The sequence below is a fragment of the Strongylocentrotus purpuratus genome, unplaced genomic scaffold (assembly GCF_000002235.5).
Source record: "Strongylocentrotus purpuratus isolate Spur 01 unplaced genomic scaffold, Spur_5.0 spur5_scaffold_14, whole genome shotgun sequence".
In the NCBI taxonomy this organism is placed as follows: Eukaryota; Metazoa; Echinodermata; class Echinoidea; order Camarodonta; family Strongylocentrotidae; genus Strongylocentrotus; species Strongylocentrotus purpuratus.
The window spans coordinates 24,088,999-24,108,412 of NW_022145599.1; the positions used below are offsets into that span (position 1 = coordinate 24,088,999).

The 19,414-nt window shown below is 36.8% G+C and overlaps 2 protein-coding genes across 2 annotated transcripts; one reads left to right on the forward strand and one right to left on the reverse strand.

Annotated features, from left to right (window-relative positions):
- Window positions 1-586: 586 nt before the first annotated feature.
- LOC115923558 (2-oxoglutarate and iron-dependent oxygenase domain-containing protein 3-like) lies at window positions 587-9,708 on the reverse strand. The gene is made up of 9 exons (XM_030984521.1): window positions 9,517-9,708; window positions 6,534-6,745; window positions 5,932-6,007; window positions 5,415-5,457; window positions 4,960-5,024; window positions 4,319-4,378; window positions 3,546-3,699; window positions 1,993-2,116; window positions 587-1,107 (listed from the first exon to the last, which is right to left on the reverse strand). Exons 1-9 carry the CDS (start codon window positions 9,642-9,644, stop codon window positions 968-970), a joined length of 1,002 nt encoding a protein of 333 aa, XP_030840381.1. The 5' UTR covers window positions 9,645-9,708; the 3' UTR covers window positions 587-967.
- A 129-nt stretch (window positions 9,709-9,837) lies between these two features.
- On the forward strand, window positions 9,838-13,218 carry LOC585245 (probable thioredoxin-2). The gene is made up of 4 exons (XM_785078.5): window positions 9,838-9,883; window positions 11,095-11,259; window positions 12,126-12,272; window positions 12,794-13,218. Exons 2-4 carry the CDS (start codon window positions 11,126-11,128, stop codon window positions 13,029-13,031), a joined length of 519 nt encoding a protein of 172 aa, XP_790171.2. The 5' UTR covers window positions 9,838-9,883; window positions 11,095-11,125; the 3' UTR covers window positions 13,032-13,218.
- Window positions 13,219-19,414: the final 6,196 nt, after the last annotated feature.

Below are 19,414 nucleotides of genomic sequence, written 5' to 3' on the forward strand. Positions count from 1 at the left end.
CTTTAGGTATTTCTATCAAAGCATCCAAAACCTCAACACTTTTGCTCTAATATACATGTAGTTGGTCCACCAGGGTCAGAACTCAGAAGGCCTGGAGGTGTTTCACAAAGATCTTAAGTTGAACTTGTCTCTAAGTTGGACTTAATAATTATGGAAAGCCGTTAGCATCTATGAAAATATTTTGCAAAAGCTATTTTAAAAGGCATCAAATGTTAATTCAAATCATTCATATTTTCTATTATCAAGGAAATGACATGTTCTTGATGTAGAATTTATAAAAAGAATGTATAAAAAGTTTATAAGGCTACAAATGGCTCTCCATAACTTTTAAGTCCAACTTAGAGTTAAGTTTGACTTAGGATCTTTGTGAAACACCCCCCCCCATTAAGTCTTGACTTTCACTTTCATATGTCAAGTAAATGAAATATGGTTCCGGACATTGAAGGTATGGAAGTCAAGAATATCACATTATTCTAAACAACTCTACTTAACTGAGGAGAAAACAGAGGTTGTATGACACTCACTCTTATGACAACTGCTCCATGTCAATGTAATATTAATCAGTAAATAGAGGTCAGTAACATCTTCACATCTAAATGTCAATTATTAGACAAACATATGGCACAAAATATGTATGCAAATAGAATATGTGCCAAGGTAAAAAAGTATGAAGTCCATACAAATTTAGCAACATAATTAGAAGAATGAAAGAAGAGATGGTGATTAGAATGGGGAGGGGGAGGGGGAGGGGGGGGGGTGGGGGGATGGCATACTGTCTGTTTAGAGTCAAAAGGGCATCGACTCAGGGTCAAATCATATGAGTTTATACCCTTTCTGGCTTCAAGAAGATGATATGAAAAGACTTCTTCATTTATAATAATAATAAGGATAAAAAATACCCAGCTACTGAGCCCCAGGCGATTTATTGCTTTCGGTGAGTTGTAAGGTCATGTGATTGGTCAGATGATTAGCTGCCCATTTTCGGATACTGGATAGCATGCTTCTTGTCGCAGGTGAAAGAGACAGTGATGGCATATCGCGTTCCACTCGTGACTTTCTCTACGAAGTGTGTGTTCTCGGAGCCAGATGTGAAAAATGACAAGCGACCTGGAAGAAAAATTATATAAAAGGAATTCTACAACATATACTCTGGCAACAATTGCAGCCTAGTCATTTCCTAGTGTTAAATGAAATCTAGAACTTAATACTTTACTTGACCCTGTCTATCCTTGATGAATAGTTGGGTCAATTCATTGAAAAAACTACCCCAACGCAACAAAAAATTGGCAAGGTATAGACACCCAAAATGGTTATTTAAAGCATACCAGTGACTATCTTGATCTGTAAAACATATCTAACATACATAACATAGGCTTGCGGGTGCACCCGCAAGCCTACTGTATATCTACATCACCATGCAAGCTGACATTTACAAGCAGCATCTAATACCGGTACTTTTAATATTGGTATTAACAGCTTTAATGTAAATAGTAACTCACTTCTAACATAAATAGAACATCCGATCCCCAAAACCTAGATATAGACTCGAAGAAGACATCTCGAAGATATATCGCGATTTATGGCCAAGTATAGGTACTGGCGGCCAATTTGAAAAATAACCTATTTTCAGGGGTACGATTTTATTGTAATTTTAGTATGTTGTTTCTGATGTCAAACGCTACGGGAAACTGTTGAGAAACATTTTGTTGCATTTTTTTCGTCAAACCTATATTGACCTGATTAGAAAGCCCAGAGGAAAAATTAGATCACCCAAAATAGCACTTTCAAAATCCCTGATTCATTTCTCTGTCTCTTCCATCTCAGTCAATTCCTCCTGTGCCACAACATTTCTGAACCATTTCCAAGCCCCCCCCCCCTTTTGTATTGCCAATCTTTGAATTTTTTTGTAATGCCAAATGAAATTAGCCATCTACATCTTGCCAAAGTGCCTTGATGCTTCATCTCTCTGAATAAATATGTTCAAATCCTCACCTAATTTTGGTTCAACGGTTGAATTTGCTTTATCATCAATGAATACAAAGCGTCCTCCTTTAAAATCGACGTCATAGTCTGTCAGGTAGAGCAGGGATGTGTAGTCAAATGTCTCGTAGGTTTTCTGTTTGAGAAAGAGAGTAGAGAAACGTTAACCATGTATTGCAGACTGGAATGTCTGGTTTCAATGCAATAGTGCTATGGGTTGGTATAACAAGAGTGCTCTTCTTTTTCTAGTGTTAATTTTCAAAGGGCTATGCATGCAGCCTATCACAAGGGTCTTTGGGAAGATTGCCAGTTGTGTATGCAGGCACAGTAAACACCAGGGGGGTGTTTCACTAAGATTCTAAGTTGGACTTAAAAATTATGGAGAGCAATTTGTAGCCTTAAAATGAAATATATTCAAAAGCATATATTCAAGTATTTTAGACTTTTCATAAATTCCACATCAAGAACATGAAATATCCCATGATAATAGAAAATATGAATGATTTGAATCAACATTATATGCCTTTTAAAATAACTTTTACAAAATATTTTCAAAGGTGCTAGCAGCTTTCCATAATTGTTAAGTCCAGCTAAGAGATAAATTCAACTTAGGATCTTTGTGAAACACCCCCCTGGTTTGAGTAACGTAAAATGTGTATAGGGTGTGACTCTCCTACACATGGGGTAATGTCATGGGGCCTCCAGTGAATGTTCTGTCCAAGGAACAGAGTGTTTCCCCCTGAATCCACCTGCATTGAGATCAGAGGGGAGGGGTGCTCTTACACACAACACAGCAACAATCATTTTTGCCTGCTCACCGGGGCACTTGAACCCATGCACATGACGACAGTCGCATCTTACGCCCCCTCCACCTCCGTCAGTTCTTTGTTTCAGACATAGGAAAGTTTAAGGCTGAAATACAATAGCGTTTAGTCACCTTATCAAGAACTCCATCCCCCCCCCCCCCAAAAAAAAAAAATTACATGCATGGTGAAAGCACAAAAATGAGAGAGAAACAGATAACGGGTTGGAATAAAATAAAGACAATAAGAGAATTACACGACATTTTAATCAAATATAAATCTATTATAATCAGAATGACACACAATGGGGTGGACAATTTGCTCACCTGGTATGTAATTATATTTAACAAACATCCAATTTTAAAGTGATTTTTATCGCTAAATTACTTGTGTTTCTGTGGTACGGTTATATACAGCAATAGCAAATTAGCAAATCAAAGATCGTGATTTGGTGCAGTTTCAATAAAAAACAGGGTCACGTAATTGTATAATGACATTTTGGAATCATCACAATCAAAACAAAGTATCAAAGCTACTAAAATATTAAGAAAAGAAACTTTGCACCTGTATGGGTACATGGGATTACACAAACAAATGGCATCTAAATGTTTCCAAAGGTGACAAGTATTTCTCGTCAAAGATAAAATATTCCAAGGACATTGCCACTGTATCGTTTCACATGTGAATACAATGAGATAAGTTCAAATATCATTTTCACCCTTTTCAGAACTCAATCTTCAATTTCAGCACCCTTGTTCTCACCTTATCAACATGGGGATGCCAGTATTCATCATGGAGTGTCTTGGCTTTCTTGCTGTTCATCCTGGAGAAAAATGTAGGATGGGTCAGGTAGATCTTCTGGCCAGGGATCTGGAACCGAGCTGAGATAGCAACTTTGATCTTATCCGCTACTTTCCTGTGTTAGAACAAGAATGAGCAGTCTCTATGTTTTGTATGGTGTTTAATCAAATCATCTTGTCATTTGCTTGTTTGGTTTATCAATTGACTGTTCAAATAAAATGAATATCTACCAAACAAAGAAACCAGGTTATATAATCTGTCCATAGAAATTAGAACATTGTGATCACAATTCATCCTGTATTTACACATTTACAAGTGTTATAATTGAGTTGTTTGATCACTTGACTTGAGGATGCTGAGGTCGAGGGTTCAAACCTCAGCATATCACTTTCCTTTATTTTGTACTCTACTGTCATAATTGTACATCATGTAAAATCATGGAAATATAATCTTGAAATAGCAACGACGGGTCAGAAAAGCTGCATAGAGGCCAAAAGAGGATTCGGGACTCACTGACCAAATTTGATTCCGATGAGAGTTATGGATTCAAAGCATCAGACGGACAGGTAGATCCCTTGCAGAATGAACAATAACACAGTGAAAGAGGAAACTATGAATCCATGACCCCTGACCCTCAGTCGAGAGGACTGGGAGAAGAACGAAAGAACATAATGGCAACACTGTGAACATAAGAGCACATTCTAAAAACTTGGACTGTTGTCAACTTTTCATACCTGTACAGCCTTATATCCTCGGAACTGAACACATTTCCTAGATTTTTTTGCTCGATGTATCTGCGGACACAGAGGAGACAAAGAGAGAGGTGAAGGCGGATTCTTTTAAATCATAACCAAAATGTAAAATCAGAGCAATATCAGCTTCATACACACATACAAAATATATGGTCAGAACGTCAGATGAATCATTTCTAAGATGTCAAGTACTAGAACCCTAAACATAATAAACTACCCTAAAACACTATAACAGCCCTAAACCTGTATCTCATACAAGTATATGATTTTTTTTTTTTTGGGGGGGGGTGGGGGTATTTCATTTCTGCATTTTTCAACATTTCTATAAAAAAAAAAGTAATATAAAAACTAGGTTTATATTTTTATATTATTAACAAAAGTTTAAATACATTTACATAATCATATCATAATACAAATCAAATAAATCATGGTTGACATATTTCAAAATTTAAAAATGCAGGAGACCACCATCTCAAGTTTAGAGCTTGAGCACGATGGTGGCCTCAGGAGAAAGAGCCTATATGGGAGACCAAACTATAATATATGTATAATCAAGAAAGAGAAAGCCATAAAATGAATGAGTTGAATGACTTTGAATGACAAAACATGAGCATACAACTTACTGGTAAATATTGATGAAAGAATCTCCTTTTGACAGAGCGCCAGAATGAAGGTCTAGAATAGATGCCTAAACAAAAGGAGGAAATGTTAAACTGTAATTATGGAGTTGCAAAACAATGTGGCAATTGTGTATTTCACACTGGAATGCCCTGCCTGACATTTATCGTTTATAGTTATTTATTTTTTAGGGTTACTGCTTGAAGGAGAACTTTCTCCCATAGGACGCATACAGATACATACAGAGTTTTACCAATGATTCTTAATGATTGAATGTAAAATGACAGGCCTTTTTTCACTATAAAGAAAATAAATTCAGGTTTATCAATTTCATATTTCTTTCGGGTGGGGTCCAAGTAATATTTCTAAGAATGTAAGGTAATTGTAGACTCAGATATTTAAAAGAACAATTTAAATAATTGTGCATTACATAAATAAGATATGATCAATAAGCACTTACTCCTCCATTGGATCCTCCATACGATAATCCTTTCTTGGCAACTCTGCCATGTCAAGAATAGAGAGAACATACAGTCGTTAATAGACAGAATGAGACAGAAAATGGTATACAAGGAATGGAAGATAAATAGAACTAATGATAAAGAGCAAAATTGATACTAAATATTGTGGTGTTTAAAGATAAATCATTACCACAATACCACTTGAATACTAAATGAATGGATCTACATGCATCTTTAGACTCTTGTGGTAAACTGCATACATTTTGAAAATAGCTGGATATCTCCTTTTTTATGGAACTTCTGGAGTCGGCAGATGGGTGAGTTTTCTTAGTGAAAGAAAATGCTTTCTTTTAATCTTTGTTTTATTATAAACAAATTAGTAATTAAAAAGTTAGATTTTGGCATTGGCCTCCCTACTAAGAAACAAAATCTTTAATGACAGTGTCAAATACAAAAATACAACAACAAAAACCCCTGTAGAATCTGGTATAATCTAATTGTTGGTGTTATACTTACTCTACAAGCTGTTTGGCTTCTTTTTCTGAAACAATAGTATCCATCACGCCTCGGCCACATAACTTGGGTGCACATTCTAAAAAATAAAAATAAAAAAAACATATGAAGGCAACAAATACAATACTTTCACCATGAAAACTTTGTTTAGCTAGAATAAACATGACTTATTGACTCTTAGATTTATACGAACTGATATTGGCCCTTCACCTGTACCCCCTGCAAATCTTAAATAATTTCCTTTTACCTCCCGACATTCTTGGTGATTCAAGTTCTACTAAGGTGCTTACAGTATATTTTTATTATCACTGAATGATACCTTTTGAGTCAGAAAGCAACTGCTCGATAATATAAGCTTGTCAAATTTCAGAAAATTGGGACCATAATTCAGTGAATATTATATAAGAACATGGACAAATATAATTCACATAAATAGAAACCATCAAACATAAAACATATAGAAACCATGCCCCTTGGGCCACCCCCTCTCCCAACATGAACATTGTTTACTTTCAAATTAAAATGCACTTGTGTGTAAAGACTATTAGAGTTTAAACAGAAGTTTTCCTATTCCTCTCGAATGGTCTTCTGTAGCAGGTATTCACCTGGAAACTTTGCCCTGTCTGCTTCAAAGTCCTCTGAACATTTGACGTAGATAAATTTAGCAGGGAGGGTCTCTGTCTGTTTGGCCAATGGTATCAGGACGCTCTGTCCTTGGCCAAAGTAAAGATGAGCACCCACCAGGAGTACTGCAATGGTTGAGAGCCTGATGAGGATCCTTCGGCCTGTAGACCTGTACTTGGCCGAGGGACCATTCCTACAAAATTGCACAAATGATAAAAAGAAGTGGCACAATGGAAATGAAATTGTTATAACTATTAATCCATATAATTACAAATAATTGCAAGAATGTTGGATAATTCAGGGGTGTATAGCAAAAATAAACAAGGGTGAATAGAAATGCCCACTTTGGTTTTTCAACCTTTCTCTAACCTGAATCTTCATGCTTAAAAAGTTGATGGGCATGAATGATAGCCAAGCACTTGTCCTGATGATAATAAGCTAGCATGTGATTTACATTACAAAAATGCTGACCTCTTGCAATGAGAAAACAGTTATTTTTGTGTACATCGTGTGTATTTGTGTTTCAAGCAGTACCAACATTGCGAACTCTTGTGCGAGGTCAGCTTTTTTTTTACATGCAATGTAAATTACATGTTAGCTCATTATCATCAGGAACAGTTGGAAGCAATTAAGGTAAACAAATTGCTATTACTACGGTATCAAATCTTCACAATTTGAGTGAAATTCTGGACAGATTTCAAAGTACTTTCTGTGAGTAGGAAGAAGAGTCTACTAACGATCTATGAAGCCAGCATGGAGGGTTTGTGGGATGCAGGAATGGGTGCTTACAAACGCATTTTAGGTTTTGTTAACATCACTTTTCACGCAGATCTGAGATATGGAATGATGCTGATTAAGGCTAGGTGAGCAATATCATATGGGTAGGTGAAGGGCGGTAACGCAATGCAGTTTGTGTGATTTCTGATCTCATTGCACACATAATTACTTCAAGAAAACAGACCGTTTATTGCTTATGGTGATTACTATTACCACTGATTACTTGTTGAAAGAATTGTCCTTACAAATTACAATATATTTTGATATTTTATCATAATTTATGGGAATTATATAGGACTTCTTTCCAATCATCAGATCATAATATTTCCTAAATTTATTAGTGTAATTACTAGATAAAGAAAAACTGAGTTAACTTTTTCGCCAGGTTTCCGGCGAAATTCGGCTAGTAAATCCCTCCCCCCAGAGGTACGTCACTCTCATACACAAATGCTACCCACCTGGGTCCATCAACCTCTGAAATGGACCCTAATGGCATATTGCACCTTTTCTGAAATGACCTTTTTAAAAAATTGAAACCTGTGAACCCAAATAGGTACCCTTATTTGGATTGTGTGCAATCAGTGCCTGAAAAACACCCCTTTAAAGGAAAACGTTGACGCCGCTGTATAGCTGAAAAAGACGCCCTTTCTATGCTTTTCCTGGATGTGGGCGCGGGTGCGTAGCCAGTTGGGAGTGACCCCCCTCCCCCTCCCTGGCCTTGACCTTGTGTGCATGCGTGTGCAGAAACTGAGAAAGGCACTGTCCTGATCCCGTATTGTAATCTGTATGCTGGTAATGGCACTCCAGCAAAGCATAGAGTCATTGCTAGAGTCAGCGTAGTCCAGAATCTGGCCTATTTAATTTTGATCTCCACCACACCAACGCAAACTTTCCCTACTTATTTGCTACCAGCCGATGATGGCGTGATCATTAAATTGGGATCCCCGGCTGGGCTATAGTGAGCATAATCATGAGTTTGTTGATAACGCCATCTTTGACGGCTTGATCAAGTGTGTAGGGAAATTATAAAGGACCGTGCAGATTCTGGACTAGAGTCAGCGCCGCGCTGTACTACGTGCTGAGAGACAGCAATTGCACACAATACACACATAGCACACAATTGCACACTAATGCACACAATGATTACGAAGTGGCTGATCGGCAAGTACTTGACAGTAAAATCGCAATTTGAATTTAAAATTATTCTTTTTAACATTGGTTGATATTATTGAAAAGATTGTAGGTCTAAAGCCTCGATCTAATTCATCTAGATCTAGACTAGACTGAATTTTCTGTCTCTTTCGTTCGTTAAAGATGAAGTTGAGTTCTGGTCATGCGATTGCATTGTGAAAGAAACGGGGTGGAACCGACCAGAAAAGGTTGATCATCTAGCATTATAAGAATTTGTGTGTATTGCAAGGTTCTGGAATCATCAAAATGATAAGAAATTTTGCCAAGTCTTGGTAAAGTTACAAACACTGTAGACCTACACAGAAAGATGTATATGGGACTACACGAACACGTGGCGTAAAAAGCCGGCCCCCCGATTTTTACGATGTTACATGCATATTTAGAATATGAAGGCATTTGAAGAGCCATGCTTTTCAGGGAACATGTCTTATCTGATGTTCTTCCACACTTGCATAATAAGAATGAGTAACGCTCACAAATTATTTTTCACCTCTTCCCAGAACTCAACCTTCTCTTTAAGCCTCGTATTTGGGTAGGGTCGGCTCTCTCTTTAGCCTCGTATTTGGGTAGGGTCGGCTCTCTCTTTAGAGAGGGCCGACCCTACGCAAATAAGAGAGCCGACCCTACCCAAATAAGAGGCTTAACGAACGAAAGAGACGGAAAATTCAGTCTAGACTAGACCTAGAGGTCTAGATCTAGAGGAGTCTGGAATATTTATTTTAATCAATGACACTAAAAAAAACGATTTTGAGTAGTCTAGACCTAGATCTAAAATAGATCCCTAAGTTGAGTTTTGTACAGTGGTGTTTGAAAAGTTGAGAATCAATAGAACAGTTTTTAATACACAGCCAGGATAGTAATGCAGCTATGTGTGGATAATGTCACGTGCACGTTTTCGAATTAGATTTTGGATGTGCATTACACTACTAATAATGTAGATTGTGATTTGGCCAAACATCAAATTGGACGTATGGGGCTGCGGCAAATCAAACTCACTTTTCATCTTGAATTTTCTGGTGTGCATCCACGTCAGAATTTCCAGTTTCCTCATTCAAATCACGTTTCTTCTTTCCCTTTGCATCTGGCAGCTTTTTAGAGCTCACTTTTCGCTTTTCCGCAGGCATCTTACAATCATAAACTATCAACTTCTGAACACCACTTTCTGTAGACTTTGTACCCAGCCGTTACTATAATTAAAATGATTGCACGTGTAATTTTACGTACGTACGTGCTCTTGAACGAGGGGGCGTGGATATGTTAGCTGGAAAATAAGTCTAACATCTATTGCGTAATCAGCGAAAACCTCGATTCCGCCTGGACAACCTGTGAGTGTGAGCTGCAAGCTGCTATCTGTGAAAGAAAGGTAAAATTCTCTTCTCTCTCTGTCTGCATTCTGTAGCTGTATTTTTAGTTGCTGAAGGCGAAAAGTCTTTTTCTGTTAAGCTTCGACATGGTAAAACTGAGCCTAAATAATCAAGTCGTGTGTCAAGTAGTTTTGTGAGTTTTTACCTTTTCATGCCTTTTTTAAATTTTACTTTTTTTTCCTTTTCATTGCCTTGGTATGGGAGTAAATTTTATTGAGTTTTTGACATTTATAAAGCCTATCTAGCTGCATTAGTTTGGCAAGGAGGAATTAAATTAAACCTTCTTCTTCTTCTTCTTCTATATATACCCCTCAACGTCCCGTTAGAAATCAAACGAGGAGGATGAGGGGGTGCGCACTGCACTGTATAATTAGGCCTTGTTCAGTTGTTGCTTGAGTCTTGGTTGCAGAAGGTTGGTTACTTGTAAGTTGTAGTTTGAAGGTGTCGATGTTTGAGGTCCTTGGATGTCAGGGGTAGTGATTTCAAGTCCCTGATGCATGATGGTACGTGAAATATAAGAGTGTTTAAAATAATTGGTGCGGGTGGAGTATTAATGGATGAAGGAGTTTCCTGCGTGGTCACTGCTGGCAGGCAAACGCGTATTGAGCCAGGATTTTATGTTAGGGGGGGGGGGGGGGTAGTGAGCACGCAAAGCGTGCGATTCACTTATAGAGTGCACGAAGCGCGCTCCCTAGGGGGGTGAGTGCAGGGAGGGTGTTTTGCTCGGTCCCCATGGTGAATTTGATGCTCGGTTGATATGCTGGTTGATGTGGATTTATCTGTCTTCATCTGTGAATATTTTAGGATAAATGTCAAGTTCATGAGGCTTTATTTTTTCCATTGTACTATACTCTATACTAGACTATAGTAATAAATGATTTTAAACTATTATTTCCACATTGTCATTTAAAACATACATTTTGATGTTGGGTTTCAAATATTATACAAAAGGAACTGGAACATAAAAGTCATGATGTTTAAAAAAACCCAACAAACCCACAGACAGAAGAATATTTTTTTTTTAAGTAGATAGGCCTGTATATAGCACAAATGTGATGTGCATATTAGCACAGTCTCAGGTAACTTTACAGAGGCAATATTAGGATGTGATCATTTTGTACACCTATCAGTTGTCATCTTAAATTGTTTTTTTTTACTCTTTAACATTAAAATTAAATCCAACATCCTTCATTTGTTATGCTCATTTCAGGCTTTTATTGTTAAACAGGAAAAGTTCAACAATGGCTGCCAGACAGCTCCTGCAAAGAGGACTATTGAGACAAACCGCATGGACCCTTGGGAGGAAGGTTTGTCAGGGACCTGTTCCTATGGTTACAGGCCTCAAGTCCGCATCGGTAGTGCTTGTTGTGCAAAGGTAAAAGCCTTAGAGCCATTGTAGAAAACTAAATTACTAAACCATTTCCATTCTATCCTATGTTCCATCCTATATTCATTGATTAAACATTTTTCTGAAGATTTGTTTTTCCGAAAGTTCATGACTCCGAAAAACGAATTTCACTTAGCAGGGGGTTCATGATTCCAAACATTTGTTGCTTTATTCCGAAGGTTCATGATTCCAAAAGTGATATAGGGTTCATTATTCTGAAAGTTTCTAATTCTGAAAATGAAATAGGGTTAATATTCCGTTTATAAGGTTTATAATTTAATTCAATTTAAAAAGGTTCTATGTCAGATTGGTAACTTGAGCCTTCAGAAGTATGAACTGTAGTTCATTTTTTCGATATTATGTAATCTATTTCATTTTCAGAAATATGAAGCTTCAGAATTATGAACCTTGGAAGTTACGAACCTTCAGAATATCATATTTTTTGAAAAATGACATGTAACCAATTAAACATCCTGCAAAATCTTGTAACATTATCATCCAGTTAACATTAATTGATATGCTTGATTGATTGTTATAACTTATATTGCTCTGGAAACTGTTCAATGTACATGTAGGAGGGGAAAATGGGAAATCCATCGGTCTCCAATATTTCAAAAACCAAAGTAAAACTATTGTGCTGAAAAACCAACTTAAATCCCAAAATTATACACTTGGAGCTGTATTGTGGAACGCCGACCATTTTCCTGAAATATGTCAAATTTGAGCTTGCCCAAGTTACGGGGTTAGATGGTTGTCAGAATTCAACACCTGTTGTGTGAAGTATGTAATAGGGAATTGGGAATTGGATTTGAGTCACATAATTTCCCTCTTTGCTAACATCTAACCCTGCACAGGTTCCCACAGTTCATCAATTCCTCAGCGCCATTTCACAGTAGCAGCCATTGTCTAGATGAGAATAGCTTCATCATCCAAGACCGGGATGACTTCCAGGAGAAGGTTCTCAACAGCAAATCACCGGTCATAGTCGACTTCCATGCTGAGTAAGATAACAAATATTTCCTCAAGTAATTTTGTTGATTTACCTAATGTTCAGGGCAGAGATTAAATATGTAGTAGTTTTGTGATTATTTTTCCCCATAGAAGCAAGGGGTCTTTGATAACCTTGACTGGTATATATTAGTCTGCAGGCACAAACTCTAATCTGACACTTTAAAATTGTTAAAGCCTTGAGCAGAGCCTAGCTTTAGGCGTCTCTGGCTGGCGCTCCTTGTCCAGGGCAGCTAAAGTACAGAACCTATGCAGTATGCCGTCGGCATAGTTTCACAGTGCAGACAGTGTTTCACACAAGGACTGACAAGGGTTTGTAAAATTAGGGGTCATTCTAAAGTTTGCTTTGTTTGATTTCTTTTGAGTGATATACATGTACCAGTGGCTAGAAAAGTATTAAAAAGTGTTTTTGCTTTGGCTCAGACTCCACAAAGGAACTCACCTGGTATCGTTACCTTCATATCCACTTAAAACTACTTCATTCTTAGCATAAATTTGCATAATCTGTCCACAGATGGTGCAACCCGTGCAAGGCTCTGGCCCCAGTCCTCGATGCAGTCCTCCAGAATACCAAGGGCCAGGTCAAGCTAGCCAAGGTGGACATTGATGAACTCCAGGACCTTGCCATCGGCTTTGGAGTTGACTCCGTCCCCACCATCATGGCCTTCAAAGGAGGTCAGAAGGTGTCAAAGTTCATCGGAAATCAGAGCCAGGAAAAGGTGGAGGCATTTGTGGAAAAATTGCTCACATGAGAAAGGCTTTCACTACATATAAATCTAACACACCTGTATGTATCATGAGCTGGAGACAATTATCATAGATAATTGAAGAAGAGGCAATTATCTGGACATTTATGTGATTTGACAAGACTCTGATGTTATATTTTGTGATTGAACACAATTGCTAGTTCCCAAGGTATACTCTCTAAATGTATAGGAGTTGAAATCATTTTTGTCTCGCCTGCGTAGCAAAAAGCGAGACATAGGCGCCGCTTTTCCGGTGACGGCGGCGGCGACGGCGTCAACATCAAAAACTTAACCTAAGGTTAAGTTTTTGAATTTTTGGTATAATTTTTAAAGTATAAGTTCTTAGTCAATGAAACTTTGACTATAGGGTAATCAAGTATCCCCAATCATGTGAGTAGAATTTCAGATCACAAAGTCAAGGTCAAAGGTCATTTCAGGTCAACAGACTTGGACTATGTTGTAGCATCATCATCGAAAACTTAACCTAAGGTTAAGTTTTTGAATTTTTGATATAATTTTGAAAGTATAAGTTCTTAGTCAATGAAACTTGGACTATAGGGTTATCAAGTCTCTCCAATCATGTGAGTAGAATTTCAGGTCACTAAGTTAAGGTCAAAGGCCATTTAAGGTCAACAAACTTAGACTTTGTTGTGGCATCAACATTAAGATTTTCAAAATGCTTCTTCTTCGTTATTTTTCAACCGATTTTGATTCTGATTGTTTCATATGATAGGGCTAGGAGGGGATTTAAAATTTCTACACAGAATCGTGAAATTCATTATCTATGCTAATTTATGCAAATTTATTCGAAATCGCAAAAAAGGCTTCTTCTCCTTCATTTCTCGACCGATTTTGATTTGGTTTGCTTTATATCGTAGAGCTAACTTTGGTTCACTAAACTTCTATTCAGAATTTTGAAATTGTTCTCCATTAATTAATTATGGTAATTTATGCAAATTTATTCCAAAAATAACAAAAATTGCTTCTTTTCCCTCATTTCTTGACCGATTTTGCCTTATCTGGTAGAGCTAAATTTGGAACAATAAACTTCTACACAGAATTGTGAGATTTTGCTCCATTGATTATTTATGGTACTTTATGCAAATGAAATGAAATTATGTCCCTTCCAGGGCATCAAATTTCTATTTTTGACCAGTTCAAAAGTGTACCACATAAAATTTACGATATTTGTTGTTGTGAGATGCGGATGAGCGCTACGTCATTGACGTTCTGGTTTATCATATTGAATTGCGTTATGCAGGCGAGACCGCCGAGAGCGTTTCCCTTGTTTTATTTATTTTTTATTTTATTTATTTATCATTATTATTATTATTATTTATTTATTTATTTATTTATTTTTATTTTATTATCTTTTTTTTTTTTTTTTTTTTTTTGGGGGGGGGGGGTCATATTAGGTATGATCTTGTTAAGAATGGAAATCCATGCTCAAACATAGTGGCTAACTAATAAAAGAGTAAATTCTACCACTACTTTAGAGTGGATTCTATTACATTTGGAGTGGATTCAACTCCAAGCAGATGATCTTTCATAACCCCTGAAAAAGAGTGGATATCCATTCCTCTGCATTATGAGAGTAAGAAAGATAATGTTCATGCATCAGATTTTCTAGTATTTCATTTATAAGCAAATGTCTTCATCACTATTCTTAATTGTGAATATCTGGTAATTTCTAATGGGATGATCCAGTCTGATTCAGCTACACAAGGATTGGAAGTGATTTTGTGGTAGTATTTTCTTCAAGGAAATAGTTGTGTTCCAAGTTTGGGAGTTTTATATATATATATGTGTACTAGCTCTTCACCTTACAGAAACAAATAATGTAATGTACATCTTTGTATAGCAAGAGCTGTGACTTTAGTACTTGATTCATACAAAGTTTTGAATCATGTTTTGATACCATACATTATATAAATAATGATATTCTTATGTCTGCTTTGGAGCTGCACAGTTGGTAATTTGATCTTTATGCTATAATAAAAAATAATAATAACACAGTCGTCCTCCTCCATTTTTGTACACCCCTTGTACTCCCAAAGTAGTTTTTTTTAGCTGTTATCAGCCCACATTGAATTTTCTGAATAAAATCCTGCTTGGTTGCCATTTAACTCTTGGGTTGAGACAGGCAAGAGTGTACAAAAAATTCATTACCTTAGGACATTCTCATTTGTTAAAATCTTCAAACTCTTCAGTGAACATCAAATCAATGAACCGCTGTACCATGTTGATTCTAAATGATATTTCAAGATAGATTTAATTTCTAATCAGTCATTTATATCCTGTTTATATTGAGTAGTGTTATCTGTTAAAGCTGTCTTCGCTGCTACAAGAGATGCTAATTTTGAGACAGTTGTCCAACTTCAGGCTTTTTGACTCCTTGTGAGGCTATTTTATGACTGTGTGATAGACTTTATGCCAAGAAAAATTGATGGGTTTCAGGCATTTGATCAAACGCCAACAGGTATTCCTTTGCCACATAGGCGATGCTGTCTTCTCCACCTGTGTTTATCATTGATATTTTGTGGTTGTGGTTCTACGAGACATCTTTAGGCGACAATTGTTCCACGGTCAATTTCCTTCACTTATCAAAATCGTAACTTCAGTCCTGGACCCAGAACTTAATTAAGCTGACCTTAACTCTAGGTCTTAACCTAACATCATAGTAAGTCAGAAGCAACACTGACCCTATATTTTTATGAGAAAATGCCTGGAGCAAATGTGAGATCACCATGTATATCGGGCTATTATACTTCATTGTGTGCCTATATGTATCACCTATATGTGGGATTCATCAGTTGCCACCATGTGTATATGGTGGGGTTTTTTTTTGTCATAGACTATATATATTTTCAGGTTCAGCTGAATGGACTTAAACTGTGTTCTCCTTATTTCTTTTAATAAATGTGTGATGTAATATTAAGTGTTGATGTTGTGTGAGAAATTTGATGTACCGGTAAATGTATATGATGAGATTTAACACTTTGATTGCTTGTTTTGCCTTGCAAGCTCTCTGCACAGTAGCTTGTTTGCCACCTGTGCAATTTTGCACAAAACAATAGGCACTGACTGACAGAAAGATTGCTTTAATAATAATAATAATAATCTGTTTTTTTTATATAGCGCTCAATACACCGATCCAACGATGTGCCTTAGCGCTTTACAGATACATTATTACCCCGGTCATCGGATTCAGGCTTACCCGCACACAATGTGTGCTTTGTGCAACACAATAGCTCTGCAAAATTACATATTTCCGGTCTGAGTTCCATGACAGCTCATTTGATACCGATATTGATTAATCTTGCACTGGAAATGGTTAAATGATCTTTAATAATCTTTGCTAATATCTTTCCCATTATAAACACAATGTAGCACAGAGAGATTGTTTGTGTGATTTATCAAATGTTAGACATTGTACATTTAAACATTATTGTACATTTAAACATACCGGTAAGGCCATAACAGAACATTTTGACATACATGTATTGAAAAATGAGCATTGTAGGAGAACTGGAGAGAGAAAGAGAGAGAGGGAGAGAAACACAACAATGGAGAAAGAGGAGAGAGGTTAACAGAGTTTAAGAAAACAAGTTTCCAGGCTGACATTGATTGAATGCATCAAACATACATGTATTCAGATGGTAAAAGAGAAAGTTAAGAAGATCAAACGGGTGTATTACTACGTTTTATTTTATGTTTAATTTTTTCTCCAGATGTGAGTTTACGTGAGAGAGAAACACAAATACCTGTACACTATATAAGAAAAAACAAGAATATGTAAGGCTAATACAGAGTTGAGCATTAGAATTTGATCTTTAAAAAGAATATTATTAATCAAATATAAAGAGGCATAAGAGGAGGTAGAAAACTTTAAAGACACCTATGTAGATGAATCTTGCACTGAAAACGGTTGATGATCTAGCCATTGCTATAACATCTGTCCCATGATGTATACATTGGCACACAGAGATTGTTTGTGTGACCTATAAATGTATTTCACATTAAAATTATTTTGCTGTCTCTTTAGTTACAATGGACAATTTCAAGACGCCATTAAAGAAAATTAATCATATTCGAATTTACTGACAAGAAATGTGTCATCTTGTTTTTTCAATATAGTGGTCGAGCGCCCTCACATGCCAAATATATCGATCATAAGTTAGGTATGATTTAATTTTTAATTTTAATTTTTTTAATGATACATGTATGAAACTTTTCTTTAAAAAAAATTAATTCTTTGATACCATTTATGACTCATGATAAAGGTTTGATTGAAATTGACATTTTTGGTTAATCAAAATTGCTGCATTTTAGCAGTTCAAACCGTTCAAAGGGCACTTTTTGGGAGCTTGTCTTCTCTCCTTTTGTGTATCCTCTTCCTCTTACCTAATTTTAGAGTCTCTTCCTTCTTACATCTCCTTTCCTTTTTATACATCTTCCTTTTCTCCATCCTCCTCCTCTTCTTCTACTCCTTCTAAAACTGTGTCATATTAATGTGAAAAAGAAGGTCATTTAAAACACATGTCTGCAAGGATTTTCAAAACAAATATGTATGAAGTTGAATATTGATGAAAGAATACAAAATTGAGGTTTTCTGCGTAGGCCTACAACAGAAACCTAAATTATATATTCTTTTATCGATATGTGGGGGTCCAAACAATTTTGTTCTAATATTCTTCTAGAATCTTCTTCTAACTCTTCTATATATTATAAACACGCATTTTCTTCTTCCATTCCTGGCTTGTACTCTGAATCAAATTAGGACACTGGCTGCTATTCTCTTTCGCCAAGCTTTATTTTTTTCTTATTTCACAGCGATTTATATTCCCAATTAAGTACTCTCTATCTCTCTCTCTCTCTCTCTCTCTCTCTCTCCCTCTCTCTCTCCCTCCTCCTCCCCCTCTCTCTCTGTCTGTCTCTCTCTCTCTCTATCTCCCACTCTCGATTTCGGGAGGGGGCACAGTGCCCCCACTTATTCAAGTACCCTAAAAGTGCCCCTTTCTACATATGAAAATTGCCCCTTTAAGTTTGTAATAAGTGCCCCTTTTTACATAGGAAAAGTGCCCCTATTATTTTGTAAAGTGCCCCTTCCCTTCTCACCTCTGATAAGTGCCCCCTTTTCTTTTTACACATGCCCCTTTTCCTTCGACAAGCTCCCATTTCCTTTGCATTAAGTGTCCATACTCCATTCTCATAAGTGCCTTTTAAAATCTCTAGTAAGTGCCCCTTTTCACTTTTGATAAGTGTCCCCATCACCTCTGATAATTGCCCTTTTCCAATCTGAGAGGTGCCTCTTTTACTTTGTAAGAAGTGCCCCTTCCCCTTTTAATAACTACCTCTTTTTTTAACTCGTGTAAAAGTACCTTTACAACAAAAATGTGCCCCTTTTCATTATGATAAGTGTCGGTTAGTGCCCCCATTAAAAAAACTTTCCCTTTTCATACATGTTCCTATTCATTCTTATAAGTGCCCCTTTTCATCTATGGTAAATGACCATTTTTAGGGTACGATAAGTTACTCCTTTTCACTTCATATAAGTGCCCCCTTCACCTCCGATTATTGCTCTTTTCATCTCTAATGAGTCCACCTTTCACCTCTAATAACTGCCTCTTTTCCTTTCTATTAAATGCTCCCTTTCCTTTTTATAACTGCCCCTTCCCCTTCTCATAATTACCATTTTTCATCTCTGATAACGGTGCCCCGTTAATTCTAACATGTGCCTCTTTTTCTTTACTAATAAGAGACACTTCTCCCTTCTCATAAAAGCGCCCTCACACCTCTGATAAATGCCCCTATCAAAATCTGTTGAGTGCTCCTTTTCCGTCAACAAATGCCCATTTTCCATTCTCATAAGTCCCCTTTTTTTCATCCCTGGTGAGTGCCTCTTTTTAGGTGTAAGAAGTGCCTCATTCCCACCTCTGATAATTAACTTTTGTACTTTGTCACTTGCGTTGACTATGTCGATGTGTCAAGAGAAACATGATAACGAAATCATCCCTGACAATGTAATCACAATTAAGGGGTAAAAAACCAATGTCTAAAAAGTTGTATATCTTCGCTTTTGAGATTTCCAATTGTAGGTGCCCTTTTCCAGAAAGTGCCTTTTTTGTTGATGCCTCCCTACTATTGAAGTCGCTCGGCCGCCCCTACATATAACAACCTCCTCATAAAGGGAAGGAAGCCAGAACTAAACATTCATGCTAGTCTCTTCCTTTTTCCCTGACTATAGCAGATTCGAATAGGTAAGGAAAGATTTCAGAAAAAGTATACGAAGAGATGTCAAAAGTAAGCGTGAATCCGAGTCCTCCCGCCCAAGGTGCGTCATATGCTTTTCCACTCGCCGTGTTTGACCATAAGTGAACTTAAGAGAG